Source organism: Eimeria tenella, genomic scaffold, assembly GCF_000499545.2.
Source record: "Eimeria tenella Houghton genomic scaffold, Eth_scaff18, whole genome shotgun sequence".
Lineage (NCBI taxonomy): Eukaryota > Apicomplexa > Conoidasida > Eucoccidiorida > Eimeriidae > Eimeria > Eimeria tenella.
The window spans coordinates 15,932-34,233 of NW_013541630.1; the positions used below are offsets into that span (position 1 = coordinate 15,932).

Genomic DNA, 18,302 nt, shown 5'->3' on the forward strand with positions numbered 1-18,302 from the left:
ACTCCAACAATAAGTATTTAATATTCTTTCCCAGCTTTCTTGCTTCTCAGAAAGAATAAATGCAGAACTTTTGTATTTAATTTAATTCAAGTTTTAAATTTAATCTTTCAAAAGCTTGAAACTTCAGCCTCAGCTCTGAATCATTTGCAAAAGACAAAACAATTTATCGTTTTATTTTCAAGTTTTATTTTCTTTTTTGTTCTCTTTCCATTATTTGGAATTCAAAAGAGAGCCTCTTGGGTTCTGATGAGTTACTTCTCGTTGGAATCTTGCAAGTGAATTGTTGTGAATTGAATTCTTTTGATTTGCTGCAGAAGAATTTCTTTTTAATTAAAATCTTTTGATTTGTTTGCAATTTATCGAAAATTTTTGCCTAAGAATGAAATAAAATTCAAAAAGTTGAAGTGAGCAGCAGCAGCAGCAGCAGCAGCAGCAGCGGCAAACTTCGCTGAACTTGAATTTCCAGTTTTCAGAGACGCGCTTTTCCCCATTGGCTGTCTCGCCTTTTCTTTTTCCAAATTTAAATTTTATATCATTTATAACTTTTTTAATTTTAAATCTTTTTCAATTTTGCTTCGCTAAAGCCTCCACGTTTCCCTCTTGAGGCCTCTGGACTGGCTACTGAACACCAGCCACAGCCCGCAAATCTTCCCCGCCTTCCACTTGATCTTCTAAATCCTTTTCGGACTTCTTTTCGAACTTTTCTGAGATTATAAATGCGTTTATAGATTTAATTTGTGGAGTGTCGCCAGAGATAGTGGGCCTGAGCTCCCGCAAGCCGGAAACTTGAACTCCGCACACACTCGGGAGTTCAAGTTCTGCTGCGCGGATCCATGCGGGTTGGTGCTATTGAGAAGATCCAGAAACCTCTGGCTTCAATTTAAAAACAATTTTCAAAGTTTTGAAAAGGAAAGAATCTTATCGGAGCAGCTGGATCCAGTGTAGTTGAATGCTCATGCACTGCATGGCGAACAGATCGAGCAGTCCAGCCTCCCCAGCCCTCGAAATCTTTCCTTTTCCTTCATACTTAATTCGAACTAATTTAAAACGCGAAACACATTAATAAGCAACTCTTTTAACTCCAAATAAAGCGAAGAAGCAGTGGTTTGGACTGCCGGAGCGACAGCCGCCGGGGCTCTGCGGCAACGGTCCCACAGCCACAGAGAGGCACTCCGCAGCGGCTCCAGAAGGAGAGCATTAAATGATTTTTCTTTGAATTCGAAGTTAATTACTTCTTTTATACTTTACCAATTTATTGCCATTTTAGGCTGTCGGGATCGCACTGCTCTTCAGACGCTGCTCGCCGCAGCTGGACTCCGCGATCCACCAGTCGCCCGGTGCGTCGAGATCGGCAAAGCGAGCTTAATCCGCGAAGTTCTTCGAATTTTAACTTTTAATTTGAGTTTATTTTTAGTTTTTATTCACTTTGAGGCAAACAGGGGAGCGAGAGCAAATGGCGTTCCCCGAGGACGCCGCCGCTGCCGCTGCCGCTGCTGCTGCTGCTGCTGACCCTCGAGGCGGCCACGTGGAAGCAGCCAGCAGCAGCAGCAGAGCCAAGGCGGAGGAAGAAGTCCTTGGCTTTTATCCTTTTCAAAGATCCCTTCGATCTGCAAAGGCGAAATTCCCGCGCGTGGCGCAGCTGAACCTGCTGGTTGTCTTGCCGGTGCTGCTGGCCGTGCTGCTGGCGCTGTGGAAGCTGGCGGCCTCCGTGCGGGCCCCCCCCGCCGCCGCCCCAGCAGCAGCAGCAGCAGCAGCAGCAGCAGAGCCTGCGGCGCTGCAGCCAGCTGCGCCCAACCCGCCAGAGCTGGGGCTTTCGCTGCAGCCGGAAAGCCTCAGCAGCTATGAACAGGACTACCTCAGCAGCGCAGCAAACTTCTCGAGGACTTGGAACGCAGCTTCGCACACAGTGAAAAAGGCCTTTGCTGCGAACTTCACTCCGCGGGGCCAGGGCGAAGAGCCCAAGGGGCCGGGCTCGCACTTGTACAACGAAAACGTGCGCGAAATGCAGGAGTTTATGCAGCTTCCTCCCCCGGAAAGCCCCGATCGCCGCAGAGCTTACGCGCTGCACTTGATTGCGTTGAGTTCTGCCTTCAAAGGCGCTTCGGAGTGCCTCAAAATGCTCGAAAAAATGGAAAAGATCCACCAGGAAACGCTCGCGCCGGTGCCGCTGCTGGGAATTCGACAAGGCGTGCAACTCCCCAGGGCGGGGGCCCTCGAGCACTTCCAGGGGCCCCTCGCGAGCGAAAAAGAACTTCTGGAAACAATGCCTGGCAGCTTCGAGCCGGGGGAAGCAAAAAAGGTGCCGCAGCTGCTGCTGCAGCGAGTGCAGGGGCTGCTGCAGCTCGAGCGGACACAGCAGCACGGCTTCCACGCCATTCACGAACAGTTCAAGCCGCTTCTGAAAGCCCTCGGATACAACTCTTCGCATTTGACGTTTGTAGATTTCCAAAAAATGGAGTCTTTCTGGTTTCCGTATCCGCAAAACATCTTCAACACCGCGCGCTTCTTCATGGAGTACCAGCGGCGAGCTGAACAGACAGACGAACCCGAGAAGCGGTATCAGGAAACTCTTTATTTCCTTTCCCATTCCTGGAGAAATGCAAAAGACCTTTTGAAAGCTATCGAGACGATGCAAAACAGTGCAGAGAAAGCGGCGGCGGCGGCGCTGCGCTGGAAGTGCCTCTTCGCCTACGAGATCGAAAACCAGCAGGGGCTCATCAACTTCGCTGATCCCATGCTTCTGGGGGTCTTTTTGCTTTGAAATTGCAAAACAAACAACCTAAATGGGAAAATAACCCTTAAATATGCTCGAGGGCGCAGGTGCTGCGGCGGACAGCCAGTTCCCGCTGCTTTGTTCAAGTTCTTGCACAGGCTTGAGTTGAGGTCCTTTGGGCTAATCTGGGGCAATTATGAAGTGCAAAGCTGCTGCATTTAATTCATTTCATGTTTTGATTTGCGTCAGTGCAGATTTGGCGACAAATGAAGCCAAAATGTCTTTCCCGAAACTTGAATTTGAGCTCAGAAGCTCCGGCAGGCGCTCCCGCCCTCCCGCCCCTTTCTGACCTTTTTCACCTGCAGTTAGCGTCTAAAGGGCATTTTAATTCCCATTTTGTTTATTCTTTTCTTTTAAATAAACAAATTGGCCAGCAGAGAAGTGGGAGCCGAAAAGCTGAGGCTTGAGGGGCTAATCCCCTCTTGCGGGTAGGGTTTTCTTGCCCAGCAGATAAACTTTTCACAGTTCAAGTGCGGCGTTTAGAATTGAAGTTTCTTTTTTTCATTTTGCTCCATTTTTAAGAATTTAAATAGCCATTTAAAGCTTTCTGCACTCTTTCGAATCCCATTGAAGCAACTAGGAAGACCAGAAGGCTCACAGCAAATGCGCATCCGTCACTTCGGAAACTAACTTCAGGACCCCCAAAAGTCCACTTGTCTAGGCGCAGCTGCTGTGGCTGCTGCAGCTGCTGCAGCTGTTGCAGCTGCTGTGGCTGCTGCAGCTGCTGCAGCTGTTGCAGCTGCTGCAGCTGCTGCTGCTGCTGCCAGCCCTGGGTAGTGGCTAGTTATCTCGAGGCGGCCGCAGTGGGCTCAAGCTAGCTAGCTGTCTACAGCTAGCTAGGTAGCTAGCTGTCTACCGCTAGCTAACTAGCTGTCTACAGCTAGCTAGCTGGCTGCAGCTAGCTGGCTAGTTGTCCATAGCTAGCTAGCTGGCTGCCCATTGGTGGCGGCAGCTGCCTGCAGCTAGTTGCAGCTGCCAGCAATAGATCTCGTTGAGGTGTCTGATCTGCTGTAAGCGAAGCTTTTAGTTGTCAGTAGGCGTGCACAAAGGAAAAAAAAGAAGCAGTATAAATTAAAACAGTTTAATTGTCAAGTGCATCGATTAAAATTTAGAAACGCGAAACAGGAGGGTGCGGAAAGCTTGGTAGCCGGCAAGTTGTGCAAGTTGTATGGGGGGAAAGCTGCAAAGAGAAAAGCTTCATCCCGCTGGCTAGCCAAGGAGTTTAATCTAATCTAATTAATTAAAATTAAGAAAATAAACTTTAAAGATATTGAATTAAGTGAAGAATTGATTTTTAGAATGCGTGGAGCTGAGTCTCGAGAGCAGGGCAACTCCATGGCCCGGAGTCGATGTTACTTCTTGCATTTCGCCTTTATTTTTGGTGTTTTGGATATTTTTCGAATTAGAAACTTTAAATTAAAAGAAATTAATTGAAAATAATTAATTGGAGGGATTTGGGCGTTTTCAGAGGCAAGACGCTGGGCATGCCACTCCCCACCGCCGCAGAGCGTTTCAGCTCGCGTCTTCCGCACCTCGGCACAAAGCGGTAATTGCCGCGAAAATGGAAAGACGCAGTGCCAAAATAACAGCTAATAATAAACTAGAGTTCATTTTGATGTCTTTTTTGCGTTTTCCGCGCGAGCTACACACAGAGTTGTTGGGGCTCCTTGGTGGATGGGTTGGCGCACACGCGGCAGGCGCAGCAGCACTGAAATGCGGCGAACTCGTGTCTGTTTTCCGTTTTTGTTCGTTCATTTATTTGTTTTGCATTTATTTAGATCTGCAATTCTTGAAGAGAGAGGCGGACAGGTCTTTTGGCCACAGATCACCCGCGCGGCGCAGCAGCTTGGCAGTGGCGGTGTGCGCATGTCTGGCGTTTCTGCGCCTTTTGCAGAACTGCCTCTGGAAAGTGAAAGTTAACTCAAATAAGAGAATATTGAAAAAGTAAATAAAGCAAACTTTCCAGAGTTCAAGTTCCAGCGAGCTCGGGACAGACTGGCGGCGCTTGGGGCCAGGAGCTTTTGAAGGACACAGTTCAACTTTTCGGGTCTTGTTTCAAGTCCAAAAAGCTGCAAACAAATCCATTTCTTTTTCTTTTTTTGCATTTCTCTCTGATTTTTTCTTCCTGACGCTTTGTGGGGCTCCTGGGGCTCCAAAGGGCCTTTGAAAAAGTCTAAAATGAATTATAAGTCATTTAATACAACAAAAAGAATTTAATTCCAAACTCCCAATCAAACAAATGAAGCAAATAATCCCCCTTTCCCTCTTTTGCCTCTTTGGCTCTCTTCTCTTCGTCCCCCCGGCCTCTTCTTGGTGCGATGAGGTAATTCAAATTCAACTTGTTTTGTTTTTGATTTTATTTCTTTTTAATGTATTTTCAAATTTGTTTATTTCTTTTTTATTTCTTTTTTAATTTATTTCTCCTTCTCATTTCATTCTTCTGTTTCTGCATTCTTTTGCCTGAGAACGCGCGTAGGTGCATTTCTCATTCTTTGGTCCCCGTGAAGTTCGAAATTTGGATTTACAGTTTTGTATTTTCCCCCTTAATTTGTTTCCCATTTCCTTTTAAATTTTATATTTTTATATTTCGATTTGTTTCCTATTTCTCTTTATATTTTTATTTTTGTTTTTAGATTTGTTTTCATTTCTTTTCTTTTTGGGTTTCCTCATTTTGGACTAGCTGTTGAACAGAGCCGGTGCTTTGCAAGTTCATTTCAAGTTTTCATTTCTTTTGAATTCTTGCATCTTTGCGATTTGTTTTATTTGCATCTTTTCCGTTATTTCATTTGAATTTATTTTTCATCTTTTCATCTTTCTCCTTTAATTGAATTATTATTTTTTCCGTTTTCCGTCCCTTTTTATTTCAGCTTTCTCTACTGCTGCTGCTCTTGGCTGGCGACTTGAATCATTTTGTTTCCATTTTACTTCCGTTTTGTTCTTCAAATTACAATTATATATTTAAAAAAAATTATTTTGCGTTTTTGAAATTAATTTGAAATTAGTTTCAAGTTTGAAATCAATTTGAAATTAATTTCGAATTAATTTCAAATTAAATCGAAGTTATACTTGAAATGAGATTTTATTTTGCTTTAATTTGCTGCTTTCGGCGAACTCTGCAGCTGTCGTTGAATTTGCAGATTGTGCAAAACGCTTCAAAACTGGACCGTTTCTTTCTTTTTTCCTTTTATTTTATTTAATTTTACTTTTATTTTAATTTAAATTCATTTTAAATTCATTTTTAATTCCTTTTAATTCCTTTTAATTCTTTTTATTTCCTCTTCAGGGCCACATGCTGGTGGCCGCCATTGCCAAGTTGGTTCTGCCCCCTGAGCTCACCAAAAGGATTGAACATGCTTTGTCCAAGTGGAACGAAGAATATCCAGGTAACAAGTAATTAAATTAATTGAATTAAATTAATTAAATTAAATTAATTAAATTAAATTAAATAAATTGAGTTAAAAGGTAGATGGAACTGACGTGAGCCGTAGCAAGTTTCCTTACTAGCTGCTGCTCGTTTATTCTCGACACTTTCGTTTAGTATTAAAATTTCATCTTTATATATATCTATATAAAATATTGTGTTAAATATATGCACATATATAAATATATATATATTTATGTAAATATAAATACACATATTTATCTTTATTAAGTGTGTTTATAAATGTATTTATGTTTACTAGAATTTATTTATAAATATATATATTTGTCTTGATTGGATGTATATACCTTGAGTGGACCTCTCATATAATTCTGTTTTTATGTTGCTGTTTGTTTATTTGTTTTCGTTTTTAGCCTGTCTTGCTCTGGCTGTGCAAACTAAATTGTTTTATTATTTAACTTATTCTTTTAATTATTTATTCAATTTATTTAATTACTTATTTTAGTTTTGTTTTTAAATTCAGGAACTGGAGAGATCGACACTGCGGCTGCTTGGCTCGACCATATTTCCTGCAAGAACCCCAGCCCTTACTGCTCTGGCTTTAAGGCGCAAGATGACATTCAAGTGATCAAAATGCAGATTTAAATGTTTTAAATGGCAAAAAGATGAATAAAAGGATTTATGAAGCATTTAAATGAATAATAAACGCATTTGGCCGTTCAAGCGGCCCGAGATTCCGGACAGAAAGCCCCGAGCTCGCCGCCATTTCCTCTTGCGTCTTTCAGGTTTTCCGCCTTTGGCATTACAGCACTCGCGTTTTGAATCCTCAAAATATCAAATTAAAGGACTTGTACAACTATTACCCCTTGCCTGGAACAGGTTCGTCTCGAGTTTCCCGCGTTTTCGAGTTTCTTGGATTTGCTTCAGTTTGAGGTGTACGTACACCCGAAAGAACGCCCGCGCAGCTCTCCGCGCCGCGCGGCGATCTGAATAAATGATTATTAAAAATTTTAAAATAAATAAATCAAATATATGTACTTCTATGTAAAAAGTGAACACTTGATGAACTCCCAAGCAGCAAAACTGGCGCTGAATTGTGGGGAAAGTGCAGCAGCTGTTTCCATTTTGCTGCAGGAGCTGAGTGGGCTCTGGAAACTGTCTACCGGAGCCTCAAAGAAGACCAAAGTGAACCAACTGCTTTTTCTTTCGCCAACGAAATAAAACCAAATTACTCTTTTGCTAATTCCCCCTCCCCGCCTCTGGCTGCCAGCAATCCTCCTTTTCCCGCTGCAGTGGACTCCAATCCGCAGCAGCAGCAGCAGCCACAGCTGACAGCGCCGCAGCAGTCACTGCAGCAAGAGCCACAGCAGCAGCAGCAGCAACCCCAGCAGCAGCAGCAGCAGCCCCAGCAGCAGCAGCAGCAGGAGGAGCAGCCAGTTCGGGTTTCGTGGTTTTCACTGAATTTGCATTTGCGGCTGCTGCTGCACATCTTCGGAGATATACACCAGCCGATGCATGCGGGGAGTCTGTACACCCGAGACTTCCCGGACGGCGACGAAGGGGGGAACTCGGCAAGTTGAATTTCAGTTTGTTTTTGTCGTTTTGAACTCTTTTTTTGCGGAATTAAGTCCATTAGAGCTCGCGGGGGAGAAGGAGTTCTTGAAATGTCTTTTTATTTTCTTTTTTTAATCCCAAAATGCCTTTTTTTGGTCCCGCAGATCTCCGTCCACCTCCCCGAACACCCGCACATCGCAAACCTGCACCAGCTCTGGGACTCCGCGGGCGCCGTTTTCAGAAAGCCCTTTCACAGATTCTCTTGGGACGAAATTCAAGAAGCGGTAAATCGAAATTAATGAAATTAAATCAAATTAAACGAAATTAAATTGAATGCAATTAAATCCATTTCCGAGGCCTCAGGCCGCGCAAAAGCAGCACCAAACGCTGGAAATAAATTCAAAAATTAAACTGCAAAAAAAGAAAAATCTGCTGCGGAGCTGCGGCGAGGCTGCGGTGTACGTACACCCGGGAGAGCTGCTGCTTTCCGGGGTGTGCGTATACCCGAGAACTGCTGTAGCTGCAGCAGCTGCAGCAATTCTTTTCTGGAGTTCATTTAATATCTCTTTTTGCATTTTTCGCAGGCTAAAGATATAATTGCTGAGTTCCCGAGAGAAAGTTTGTTACATAGACTTTCTGGAGAACTTTCGGGGACAAACTTCAAAGCAATTGCTGAAGAAGGATCCCAAATAGCCCTCACTGTGGCCTACAAAGGTTCGCATGCAAAACTTGCTGCTGCTGCTGCTGCTGGCTGCAGCAGAGTGCCTGAGTTGCATCTTTCTCCTCCGAAAACAGCAGCAGCAGCAGCGAGCAGCACCAATAATGACAAATAATAATAATAATAATGAATAAATTAATAATAATGCAAATTGGTTTGAAATGCATGCAGAGTTTGACTGGACTTCATTTTCGAAGGCCTCGCTGCCCTACCAGCCCTCGGCCTCTTATGTACAGACAGTGCAACTCACCACTCGCCAGCAGCTCGCAGTTGCCGGCTACAGACTTGCCCATTTGCTGCAGTCCCTCGCCTCCACCTTCCCAGACCCCCCGCAGCAGCAGCAGCAGCAGCAGCAGCAGCAGCAGCAGCTGTTTTCTTATGGAGGAGCTGAGGCTGGGGAGCTCGGCGCTGCAGCAGGGGGCTTGGGGGGTTCCCAGGCAGCAGCAGCAGCAGCAAAGGACTTTCAAAATTTGAAAAGAGAAAAGGAAAAAGAAATGAAGACACAGGAGCTGAGCAGCAGCAGCAGCAAAACAAACACAACACAGGGGCCCCCAATGAGTCCCCAACAAATTCCTCTTGTGGTCAAAATGGGTTTTGAAAAACAGCCAAGGGGTCCCCCAGTTCCCCAAGGCGGGGAGCCAGAGGGGGCCCCCCTGGGCCCTGGGGGCCCCCCGCAGCGGGGGGGGCCCCCAGAACTTGGGAGCCCCTGGGGGCCCCTCTATAACGAGGGGCCCCGGAGAGGTGGCCGGCGTTTGCCGAAAGATATTGCGGCCCTTGGGGGGGAACTGGGGGCGCATGCAGGGGGCCCCATGGTGACAGTTACGGAGTTGTGAAAGAAGTGGCATTGTTGGGTTCTTTTTGGCGAGGAGTGGAGGCTTTGTTGAGGTGTATAGACAGCTGAGGCGCTGGGCCAGTGGGAACTCCAAGAGGATTTAAAATTCCGAAATTCAGAAAATCAAAAATGACGAATTTGGGGCTGCGGTGCGGCGCACGGTTTCTGGGCAATCTGTTCAGCTGTATGTACAGACACTGATTTTCGAGGGTTCCTCCGGAGCTGCAAATTTGAGACAAAGTGGCGGCATTTATGTGAATTATGATTTATAAAACGATTCTATTTCGATAGAAGTGCGGGAAAAGGGGGAAAATAGGAGGTTCCGGAAAAGTTTGCATGTTTCGGGCGAGAGGTGTTTCCAACACACAAACGGGTCCCTGCGCATGAACACGTCTTTCCACTGTGTCTTTTTTGCATTTCTTTGGAAATTAAATTCGTTTTTATGTATTCGAGTGCAAAATTAAAATAGTTCGGTCTTGCGGAACGCGCGCGCGCTCGACTGCGGTGTACGTACACCCCAGTTCCCCTGCGATGTACACCCCAGTTCCGCTGCGGTGTACGTACACCCCGCAGCGCTGGACACGCGCACTGTACGTACGCGCAACGAAATGGCTTTTAGTTTGTTTCTTTGGTTGACATAAAGGACACAGATAACTTTTTTAGTGCGCAGAGAAAGCCCGGGAGCTTAATCCGAGATTGTGTTGGGGAATATTCCATGTTTTAGGTGAAAAAGGGCTCAAAAGGACTCACAAAGTCGCACTTTTAGGCCTGTTTGTGTTTGCATGCGTCTATTTAGGTATGTGGATCTGCTCATTATGCATTATTAGTCCGCAGTCGTGTTGAAATTCGCTCCGTTGATTTTATTTTGCATAAGGTGTTTTCACCGGCTTCCGCGGACGCGCACACAACCAGCCTGCGCCTCTGCGGTGTACGTACACTCGAATTTTCGCTGGCGCTTCGCCGCATTTTTGAAAACTTTCATTTCTTTGTTTCCAGGGCTTTGGAGTGGCTGCAGGTGCGGATGTACATACACCCTGTATATGGACGGGTGTATATATAAATCTGTGTGAGCAATACATTTCAAATATAGATTTTATATAATATATACATATTATACGTTTACATATATATATATTATATACAAATATATAGATATATATGTTTATGTATTTATGCTTATATTATATGTTTATTACATGTGTATGTGGTGTACATACACCTACTTGGAAGTGAAGCATTCTCATGGGGGCCTAAAGCCTCAAAAGGCATTTGTTTTACTTTAGGCCTTTTGTCTTTTATTTTCTTTACAGTGAATTCTCTTTGGATTTTTGATCTGCGCTAAGTCCCCCAGTCAACAACTTAGCTAGCTGAGCAGCTGGCGAAATGCCCTTAGAAGAATTCATTAGATGATTAATTATTTTTAAACTTTATTTCTTCAAAAGTAGTTGAGCTGCTGCGGTAGTGTTGCTGCTGCTGTTTGCTACCTGAACGGCTGAGGGCATGGAACTTTCTGCTGCATCCAGCGCAGCTAACTAGCACAGCTAGCTGCAACTAACTACGGCTAGCTGCAGCTAACTGCAGCTAGCTACGGCTAGCTGCAGCTAGCTACAGCTGGTTGCAGCTAGCTATAGCTAGGTGGCCTCTGTGGGGACTTTCTATGGCAGCTTAAGCTTAGGCAGCTAATTAAGACTTAGCACTGAATATCCAGAGGGGGCCAAAGCTGCAGCGGTGAAGAAGTCAAAAAGACTTCCGAAAGTGATTTCTTTTTTTAGACTCGAAACTTCTCACTTTGCATTTCTGGAGGCTCCCCAGAGGCTTCTCAAATGAAAGGAGGGACCTTTAGGAACTCATCTTGACAAATTCAGATGAGCGGTAGGCCATTTAACTTCGCTCATTGAATATGTAAATACGTATATATGTATATACATATATATATATATATATATATATGTACATGCATATATGTACATATATGTATATATATATGTATATATATATGTATATATATATGTATATATATATATATATTTGTGTGTGTGTGTGTCTGTGTGCATAAAAATGCATGCACTTGCGTGTGTACACAAATGCTAAGATATATGTATTCATGTTCTGCTATTCTGGGCTGTAAGTATCCAAAATTGCTGCGAGGCGCTGCGCCCAGCAGCACAAAAGCTGTTAATTGCAGCAAAAGTTAGAGTATGAGCCTGGCGGAGGAAATGGTGGGACTGGGAGGGGAGCCCTCACTCCTTAAACTCCTCTTCGGGGCCCCTGCTTGCGGGTCTTTTAGCCCCTGGGGGCCCCCTGGGTGGGAAGGCGACTTTAGTGAAAAGCCCCAGTCCACTGCATGCATGCGCTGCTGTGGCTCTTAGTGAGAGTGGCAGCTGCTGCGCTGCGAGGGGCCCTTGGGCGCAGCTCTTCTGGTTTGCTTCTTGCTGAGGAAGACAGCAGCAAAAGAGCAAAAGGGCCTTAAAATATGCCCCTTGTCCACACTGAGGCTCCCAGAGACTCACTAGGCATAAAAATAATCATATCAAGGGGATTTCGTCACTGCAATTCAATAAAAATATTATTCTTAATGCACAATAACAATCTGATAATAATAATAGCATGTGTGCTACCACGCAAGGTGCAGAAGCTCAAGCTGCGCAGCCGAACTAAAAACTGCCACTCGCCCCACAGCTATGAACAATAACTTGCAACGAAGACACACTCACTCAAAGACCTGCAAAGATCTTAAGCCCCACTGCAGAAAATGGGCCTCTGCAGCAGCAAGACTATTAGTACAGCAAAGAGTCTTCACTGCAAATAAATGCAAAAAGAGCAGCCAGTATTAATGAGAAAAAGAGAAAATCAAAAAATCAAGTTGAGCAGTAACTCCAGCCTCTGGGAACGCCCTTAGTGTTGCTGCTTCTTTACTTCTTCTTCAGTTGCGGACCGTCAACGATAATTTCTTAGCGAGGATATGTTGGGAACGAAAAATGAAAATGGCATTTTGAAGTACTTTGCTTTCAAGTATGAAGTTAAAGGGGCCTGGAGGGCTTCTCAAGGTCTTCAAAAAATCTGTCTCAGTGAAATAAAGATAGGCTTTACATAGCCTGGGGCTTGAGCTTATTAAGTATTGAAGGTAATCTGTTTTGCTGCAATGGATCTATTTTAAGGACACTGTAAATGCATGCAACTGGGAGTTGGTGACTCAAGGGCCCCACAGCAGGTTTCGTGCACTATCAAATAAGGGGCTGAAATAACAGCTGCATGGAATATTGTGATTTGAAGGCTACAAAGAGTACACAGTACAGCTTGCTGCCCGCAGCCCTGGTGGAGAGCAGCGTAACTGTGAGACGGGAAAAAGTCAAAGGCTACACTGTGCGAACTTCCCTTGGGTCGTAGGTGTGCAGCAGAAACTACAGCAGCAGCAGCAGTAGATGCAGCAGCAGCAGCACATTTGTTGCTGTGCGTGGTTGCAGCAGCAGCAGAAGCAGCAGACAGCAACAGCAGCAATCACGAAACGGAGAACGATAGAGCTATCACAGTATTCATCAGCAAGCCCTAAGGCAACAGGCTTCGTATCTACAGTGTATCAGCGGAAGTAACGTCTCTGTGGGGCCTTGCCCATTTTGCAGGCGACTGTCTTCCTGTATCATTCATCTTGATCTAATTCTGAGACTCAATTGGCATTTGAGAAATGCGGGAGCCTCTTGCTTCATTTTTTTCACTAAGTAGGGAGCAGATGGTTTCACAAAGGTGCAGTGTGCATTCAAGAAGAAAGAAAAAAGAGGAAAACCGGGCAAAGGCTGAGGGAGAAAGTGCATACGGCTTGCTGCCGGGACAGGCCGCCTTCATAGTTGTAGAGGAAAATTAACATTCTTAGATGAATCTTATCGGAGTAGAAGTTTAGCGAAAAGATGAACTCGCAAGCCAGAAAGCTAACAAGGCAGGAACTCATGCATCATCTCAATGGACTTTTGCAGGGAATAAAATCTCACAGCGACTCTCTCCAAAGTGGAGAGAAGAGCCTTCTTAGGGCACTCTGAAGTACCGTAGGGATAAATACTCTCTGTGATTTTTGTGAAAAACAAAATATATCAGAAAAGACGCAAGCTGGTGCCCCAAAGAGGCCAAATACACACCCTAAGCCAAGTTGGAATGCACTTTGCTTGGTGAGGGAGGCAGAAACAATAAATGTGGAAGGTAGCTCGACTTAAAAGCTCGACATTTCACGCCAAGACCTGTCCTTGCTGAATCTGCACCCTTCAAACAGCTGCCAAATTGCCCCCAAGGTCACTGGATCTTCCTGTTGCCTGACAAGTTTAAAAGAAATCTGTTTCTTTTTTCATGACTTTTGTCCAGATCAACTCTAACAAACAGGAGGCAGCTAAACTGCCTACGGAACATGGGGGCAGGCCAAGGTTGGTGTACTGCAGTCACTGCGCATGCAAAACACTCTGCAGTCATTTCGCATGCGACGTATGGAAGCAGCAGAGCTGTGGCAGGCGCTCAAGCTATTACACCAGCCGTCTTCTTGAAAGCAGCCTGACTTGTTCGTAACCAAACTTGTTTTTATTTATTCAAGGTTTGCTTGTGCTGCATCAATGGTTGACTTATGCTGCACCAATGCACTTAACACTAGCAGCAACCAGCCCTCGTTTGTAGCTAAACTTGCTTTTACTTCAAGCTTTACTTTTGCTGCATCAAAGGGTATTCAGAATGCCGCAAAACCCCAAAGAAAACATGGGACTAGAAGGGCCGGCAGGTCTCCCTCTGTTGGCTTCCCCTGTCTTGGGTAAAAGCCTTATTTCTTAATTCAAGCCAAGCATTCCTTTCAACTCTTCTTTAGAGTTCGGGTGAAATGCTGCAGTGCAGACTTGCAGAGGCATTCAGACTTAGTGGAGATTCGAAAAAAGCAGAACAAATAAAAATCTCTACATTTTAAAACTCCAACATATTTAAAAAGAACATCTCTCCAAATTTGTTTCTTATTGACAACGCCCCAAGACACTCCGGTGAATTCAGTCCAGTTTGCCTCCTGTGTGCTTCTCTTTTTTGGCTACAGCGGCTTACACCGAGCACTCTTCACCGAGAGAGACTATTATTATTATTATAAATCCAATCTTCATCACGTAATCACTACTTTAAAAGGAAGTGCATGCATCTTACCCTGGGAAACTGGACCTGGCCGCGCGACGCCGGAGGCGCTCTGCGCGGCGGTGAACAATTTCTTTTTTTCTTTTAATGCCAATCTACACATTCTGAATTTTAAATGACCCCGAAGTTCAATTTTTATTTACAGTATTTTGTAGGGGCCTACAGCTTCAGGCCCGCGCTCCCGCACTTTGGCTTCGGTTTGTTTTCCAAGATTTCCTTGACCCAGCATGCATTATTTACTTCAATATTTATTGCTTCTTGTTGCCCCTGAAGATATATAATTATTTTGCGTTTTTCCCAGCAAAGAACCTAACGGAAGTCTGAGCCCATGCTCTTGGAGAGAAAAAGTATTAAATGAGGATTTACAGAACTGCACATAATGCAAATCCCAAATTATATAATCGAAGAAAGAAACTGTTGCAGCGGCTGGCGCTGCGGCCTCTTTTCAATTAACATTTTGGTGCAAAAATTGAGAGAGAAAACAAAAATGAATTCAAAACGCATGCAGGGCTGTTTGAAAAGGCCTGCAAGAAGAGGCCTGCAGCAGCAGGAATTCGGAGTGTTGAATTAATTTTGAATTTCACTTTTTTGAAACAAAAGAAATATTCTTTGAAGCAGAAGAAATATTTGAGTGAGTCCCTAAGGCCGCTTTAAAGCAGCCCCAGAGAAGCCAAAAGTGGTTCCTTCAGAGCTGAGGGTCTCGGCCTTTTCTTTTATAATATTTTCATCACAATTTGGAGCAAAGAGGCCAGCTAGTGATTGCCCCTTAGCAGCACACTGCAGCAGTTTGCTGCAGCGGGCAGCAGCAGCAGCAGCTGCGCCATCAGCTGCAGCACTTTCTACACTTTTAACTGCAAAGGCTCCGGCTTGCGTTTTGCTGCTGAAGGGCTGAAAGCAAAGTCAAGAAGAGACAGGGAAGCAGCAGCACCGCGGCCCTCGGGAAGCTTTGCTGCAGTGAAACTGCTGCTGCAGCAAAGGCTTTTGCTGCCACTGAGACAGCTCCCGCTGGGGCCCCCTTGCTGCTGCAGCAGCTTTTTCTTGCAAAGTGGGCCCTGGGTCCAGCTTAGCAGCAGCAGCTGCTGCTGCAGCAGCGGCACACAGCGCTGCTGCAGAAGTGTTGTGTTCCCAGGCCCCTAGGGGCAGCAAGGCTTGAGCAGCAGCAGCAGAAGATTGCTGCTGAGGGCTCTGCAGCAGCTGCGGAGTCTTTGCTGCTGCTGCGCACACCTGTGTGTGCAGCTTCTTCCCCTCGGGGCTTTCTTGGTGCCCGAGGAGTGTGAAACAAAGTGCCAGCTATTGCAGTTAAAAAGTGTAAAATAAATAAATGAAGTGTGGGAGTTGTGGAGGCTTTTACGCGGCGAGTTGGGGTGTATGTACACATCAGAAACGGGCAGCACCGGTGAACAGACACGGCGGCTGCCTTCGGCGCCGCTGCAGCCGCTGGCTGCTGTCTTGTGCTTGAACTAGAGAGTTAAAAGAATTGGAAGAAATGTATTAAAGCAAAAAGAGTCAAAAGTAGGAGTTTTTGGGTGTTGCTGCTGCAGCGTTGCTGCTGAGTGCCTTGGTCAACAGCCCAGCCCCCCGCTGGCAGCACAGGTGCAGCAGCAGCAGCAGCAGCTGCTGCTGCTGCTGGTGTTGCAGCAGCGCTCTGTTTATCTCTTTTTCGTGTAATTAGCCCTCATTTTTGCTGCGAGTGTAAATTGGAGGGTGTTGTTTTGTGTTGGTGCTTCTGCTGCCGCCCTTTCTTTGCAAACTTAGCCGTGCGCAGGTGTATGTACACCTCAGCTCCAGCAGTTCCATGTCATTAATTCCTATTTGCTGCCGCGAGTTCATTTGAATTTGTTCGCCTCCCCTTTTCGATTTTTTCCTTTTTTTTGACTTTCTTCCCCAGCTGTACATACACCCCAGCCCCTTTTCCCGCCTTCCCCCCGCGATCTGGGGGGCCCCGCGGCTTACTGCGGATGCGGCAGGGGGCCCCTGAGCCTCTGGGGGCCCCTCGGAGGCTATTTGCTGCTGGCGAGCAGCAGCAGTTGCGCGGCGGGGGCTTATCTCTGGGGTGTACGTACACCTCGCTGCAGCGCCGCCTGCTGCAGGCCCCCCCCCTCCTCCTTCACTTCTTTTTCTTTTCCTTTTTCTGCTGCGCCCCCGATGGACGCGGAGAGTTCTTCGGGGGCCCTTCGCTCCCCGGAGGAGGGCAGCAGCAGGACGCTGGGGGCCTCGCCGCCTTCGGAGCAGCACAGTGACGGGCTCAGCAGCAGCAGCAGCAGCAGCAGCAACACCCACAGCAGCAGACACAGCAGCAGCAGCAGCCGCCACAGGTGCAGCAGCCTCGACGGCCGCTACTGGCAGGTCGGGAACGGCAAGGACGCGGAGGGCAGGCGCCGCTCCCGCCGCCAGCAGCAGCAGCAGCAGCAGCAGCAGCAGCAGGAGGCAGAGGGGACCACCCAGTACGGCAGCTCGGTCTCTGCATGCAGCCCCGAAGGCCCCAGCACTCCCGACGATGTTTCCGTCAGCAGCAGAAGCAAACGGAACGGCTCTACGCGGCAGCAGCAGCAGCAGCAGCAGCTGCTGCTGCTGCGGCAGCAGCAGCAGCAGCTGCTGCTGCAGCAGCAGCAGCTGGGGAGGCAGCGGAGCCGCAGCTGCGGCAGGTTCGAACCCAAGGCGTCCGAGTCCGAGCGAGAGCAGCAGCAGCAGCAGCAGAAGCAGCAGCAGCAGCAGAAGCAGCAGCAGGCTGAGGAACCTCGGGGGCTCCAGCGGTCGTCTCGGCTCAGGAACCCACCCAAGAGACTGGGAGAGGAAGTTGCTGCTGCTGCTGCTGCTGCAGCAGCAGAGCAGCAGCATCCGGCAGCAGATGCAGAGGAGCGATATCGTACACGAAGTGCCAGGCTGCAGCAGCAGCAGCAGCAGCAGCCGCAGCCGCAGCAGCAAGGCACTCAGCGTCAGCTTTCCCTACGTCAGCAGGCGTTGCGGACGCGGCAGCAGCAGCAGCAGCTGCTGCTGCAGCAGCAGCAGCTGGAGCAGCAGGAAGAGGAGGAGCAGCAGCAGCAGCAGGAGCAGCAGCAGCCGCAGGAGGACGAAGGCGAGGGTGACGATGACGAGCAAGCAGCAGCAGCAGCAGCAGGAACTCGGTACAGCTTGAGGGCCAAGAGAAGCAGAAGAGAAATCTTTCATGCAGATCTTCTGGCCAAGAAAAGCTACAAACCCTTGTCTGCTGCTGCTGCTGCTGCTGCTGCTGGGCGGAGACACAGAGACGGCAGCACGGGCGAGGGAGGGCTGCTGCTGGACGGGGAGGACAGTGCAGCAGAAGGGACTGACACAGCAGCAGCAGCAGCAGCAGCAGCAGCAGGGGAGGACGTGAAGGTGTGCAGCGAGTCCGAAGACGATTTGCTGCTGTCGGACGGGGAGACGGCGGCGGCGGCGGAGGCCGCAGCAGCAGCAGCAGCAGCAGCAGAAGCTGCTGCTGCTGCTGCAGCAGGAGCAGCAGCAGGCAGCAGCCAGTGGAGACGCCGCGGGGGCCCCGGGAGGCCCCGGCTGCACCCCCTGGGCCTCCGCGGCAGCAGCAGCAGCAGCTATTCAGTTCCTGTAACTTCTGCGCTGCAGGACTTGCGCCAGAAGATCTACAAAGACCCCAAAGTTGTCGAGTTTGCTGCGCCCTTCATGTCCGCTGCTGCTGCTGCTGCTGCTGCTGCTGCTGCTGTGTCAGTCCCTTCTGCTGCACTGTCCTCCCCGTCCAGCAGCAGCCCTCCCTCGCCCGTGCTGCCGTCTCTGTGTCTCCGCCCAGCAGCAGCAGCAGCAGCAGCAGCAGACAAGGGTTTGTAGCTTTTCTTGGCCAGAAGATCTGCATGAAAGATTTCTCTTCTGCTTCTCTTGGCCCTCAAGCTGTACCGAGTTCCTGCTGCTGCTG

General features: G+C 47.4%; 3 protein-coding genes across 3 annotated transcripts in view; all 3 read left to right on the forward strand.

Annotated features, from left to right (window-relative positions):
• Nucleotides 1-1,453: 1,453 nt before the first annotated feature.
• ETH_00017755 (uncharacterized protein) lies at nt 1,454-2,761 on the forward strand (the record flags this gene model as incomplete). Its single annotated transcript, XM_013373859.1, has 1 exon — nt 1,454-2,761. The coding sequence occupies one exon, from the start codon at nt 1,454-1,456 to the stop codon at nt 2,759-2,761; it is 1,308 nt and encodes a 435-aa protein (XP_013229313.1).
• Nucleotides 2,762-5,012: 2,251 nt separating this feature from the next.
• On the forward strand, nt 5,013-9,260 carry ETH_00017760 (uncharacterized protein; the record flags this gene model as incomplete). Its single annotated transcript, XM_013373860.1, has 8 exons — nt 5,013-5,096; nt 6,057-6,156; nt 6,679-6,779; nt 6,941-7,034; nt 7,290-7,726; nt 7,874-7,993; nt 8,294-8,423; nt 8,599-9,260. The coding sequence occupies 8 exons, from the start codon at nt 5,013-5,015 to the stop codon at nt 9,258-9,260; spliced, it is 1,728 nt and encodes a 575-aa protein (XP_013229314.1).
• A 7,286-nt stretch (nt 9,261-16,546) lies between these two features.
• Nucleotides 16,547-18,302, forward strand: part of ETH_00017765 (uncharacterized protein) — a gene marked incomplete at both ends in the record, with an annotated part of 3,862 nt that continues 2,106 nt past the window's right edge. Inside the window, one exon of the mRNA XM_013373861.1 lies at nt 16,547-18,209. Coding sequence (XP_013229315.1) covers nt 16,547-18,209 — 1,663 coding nt within the window. The remainder of the gene's footprint in view (nt 18,210-18,302) is intronic.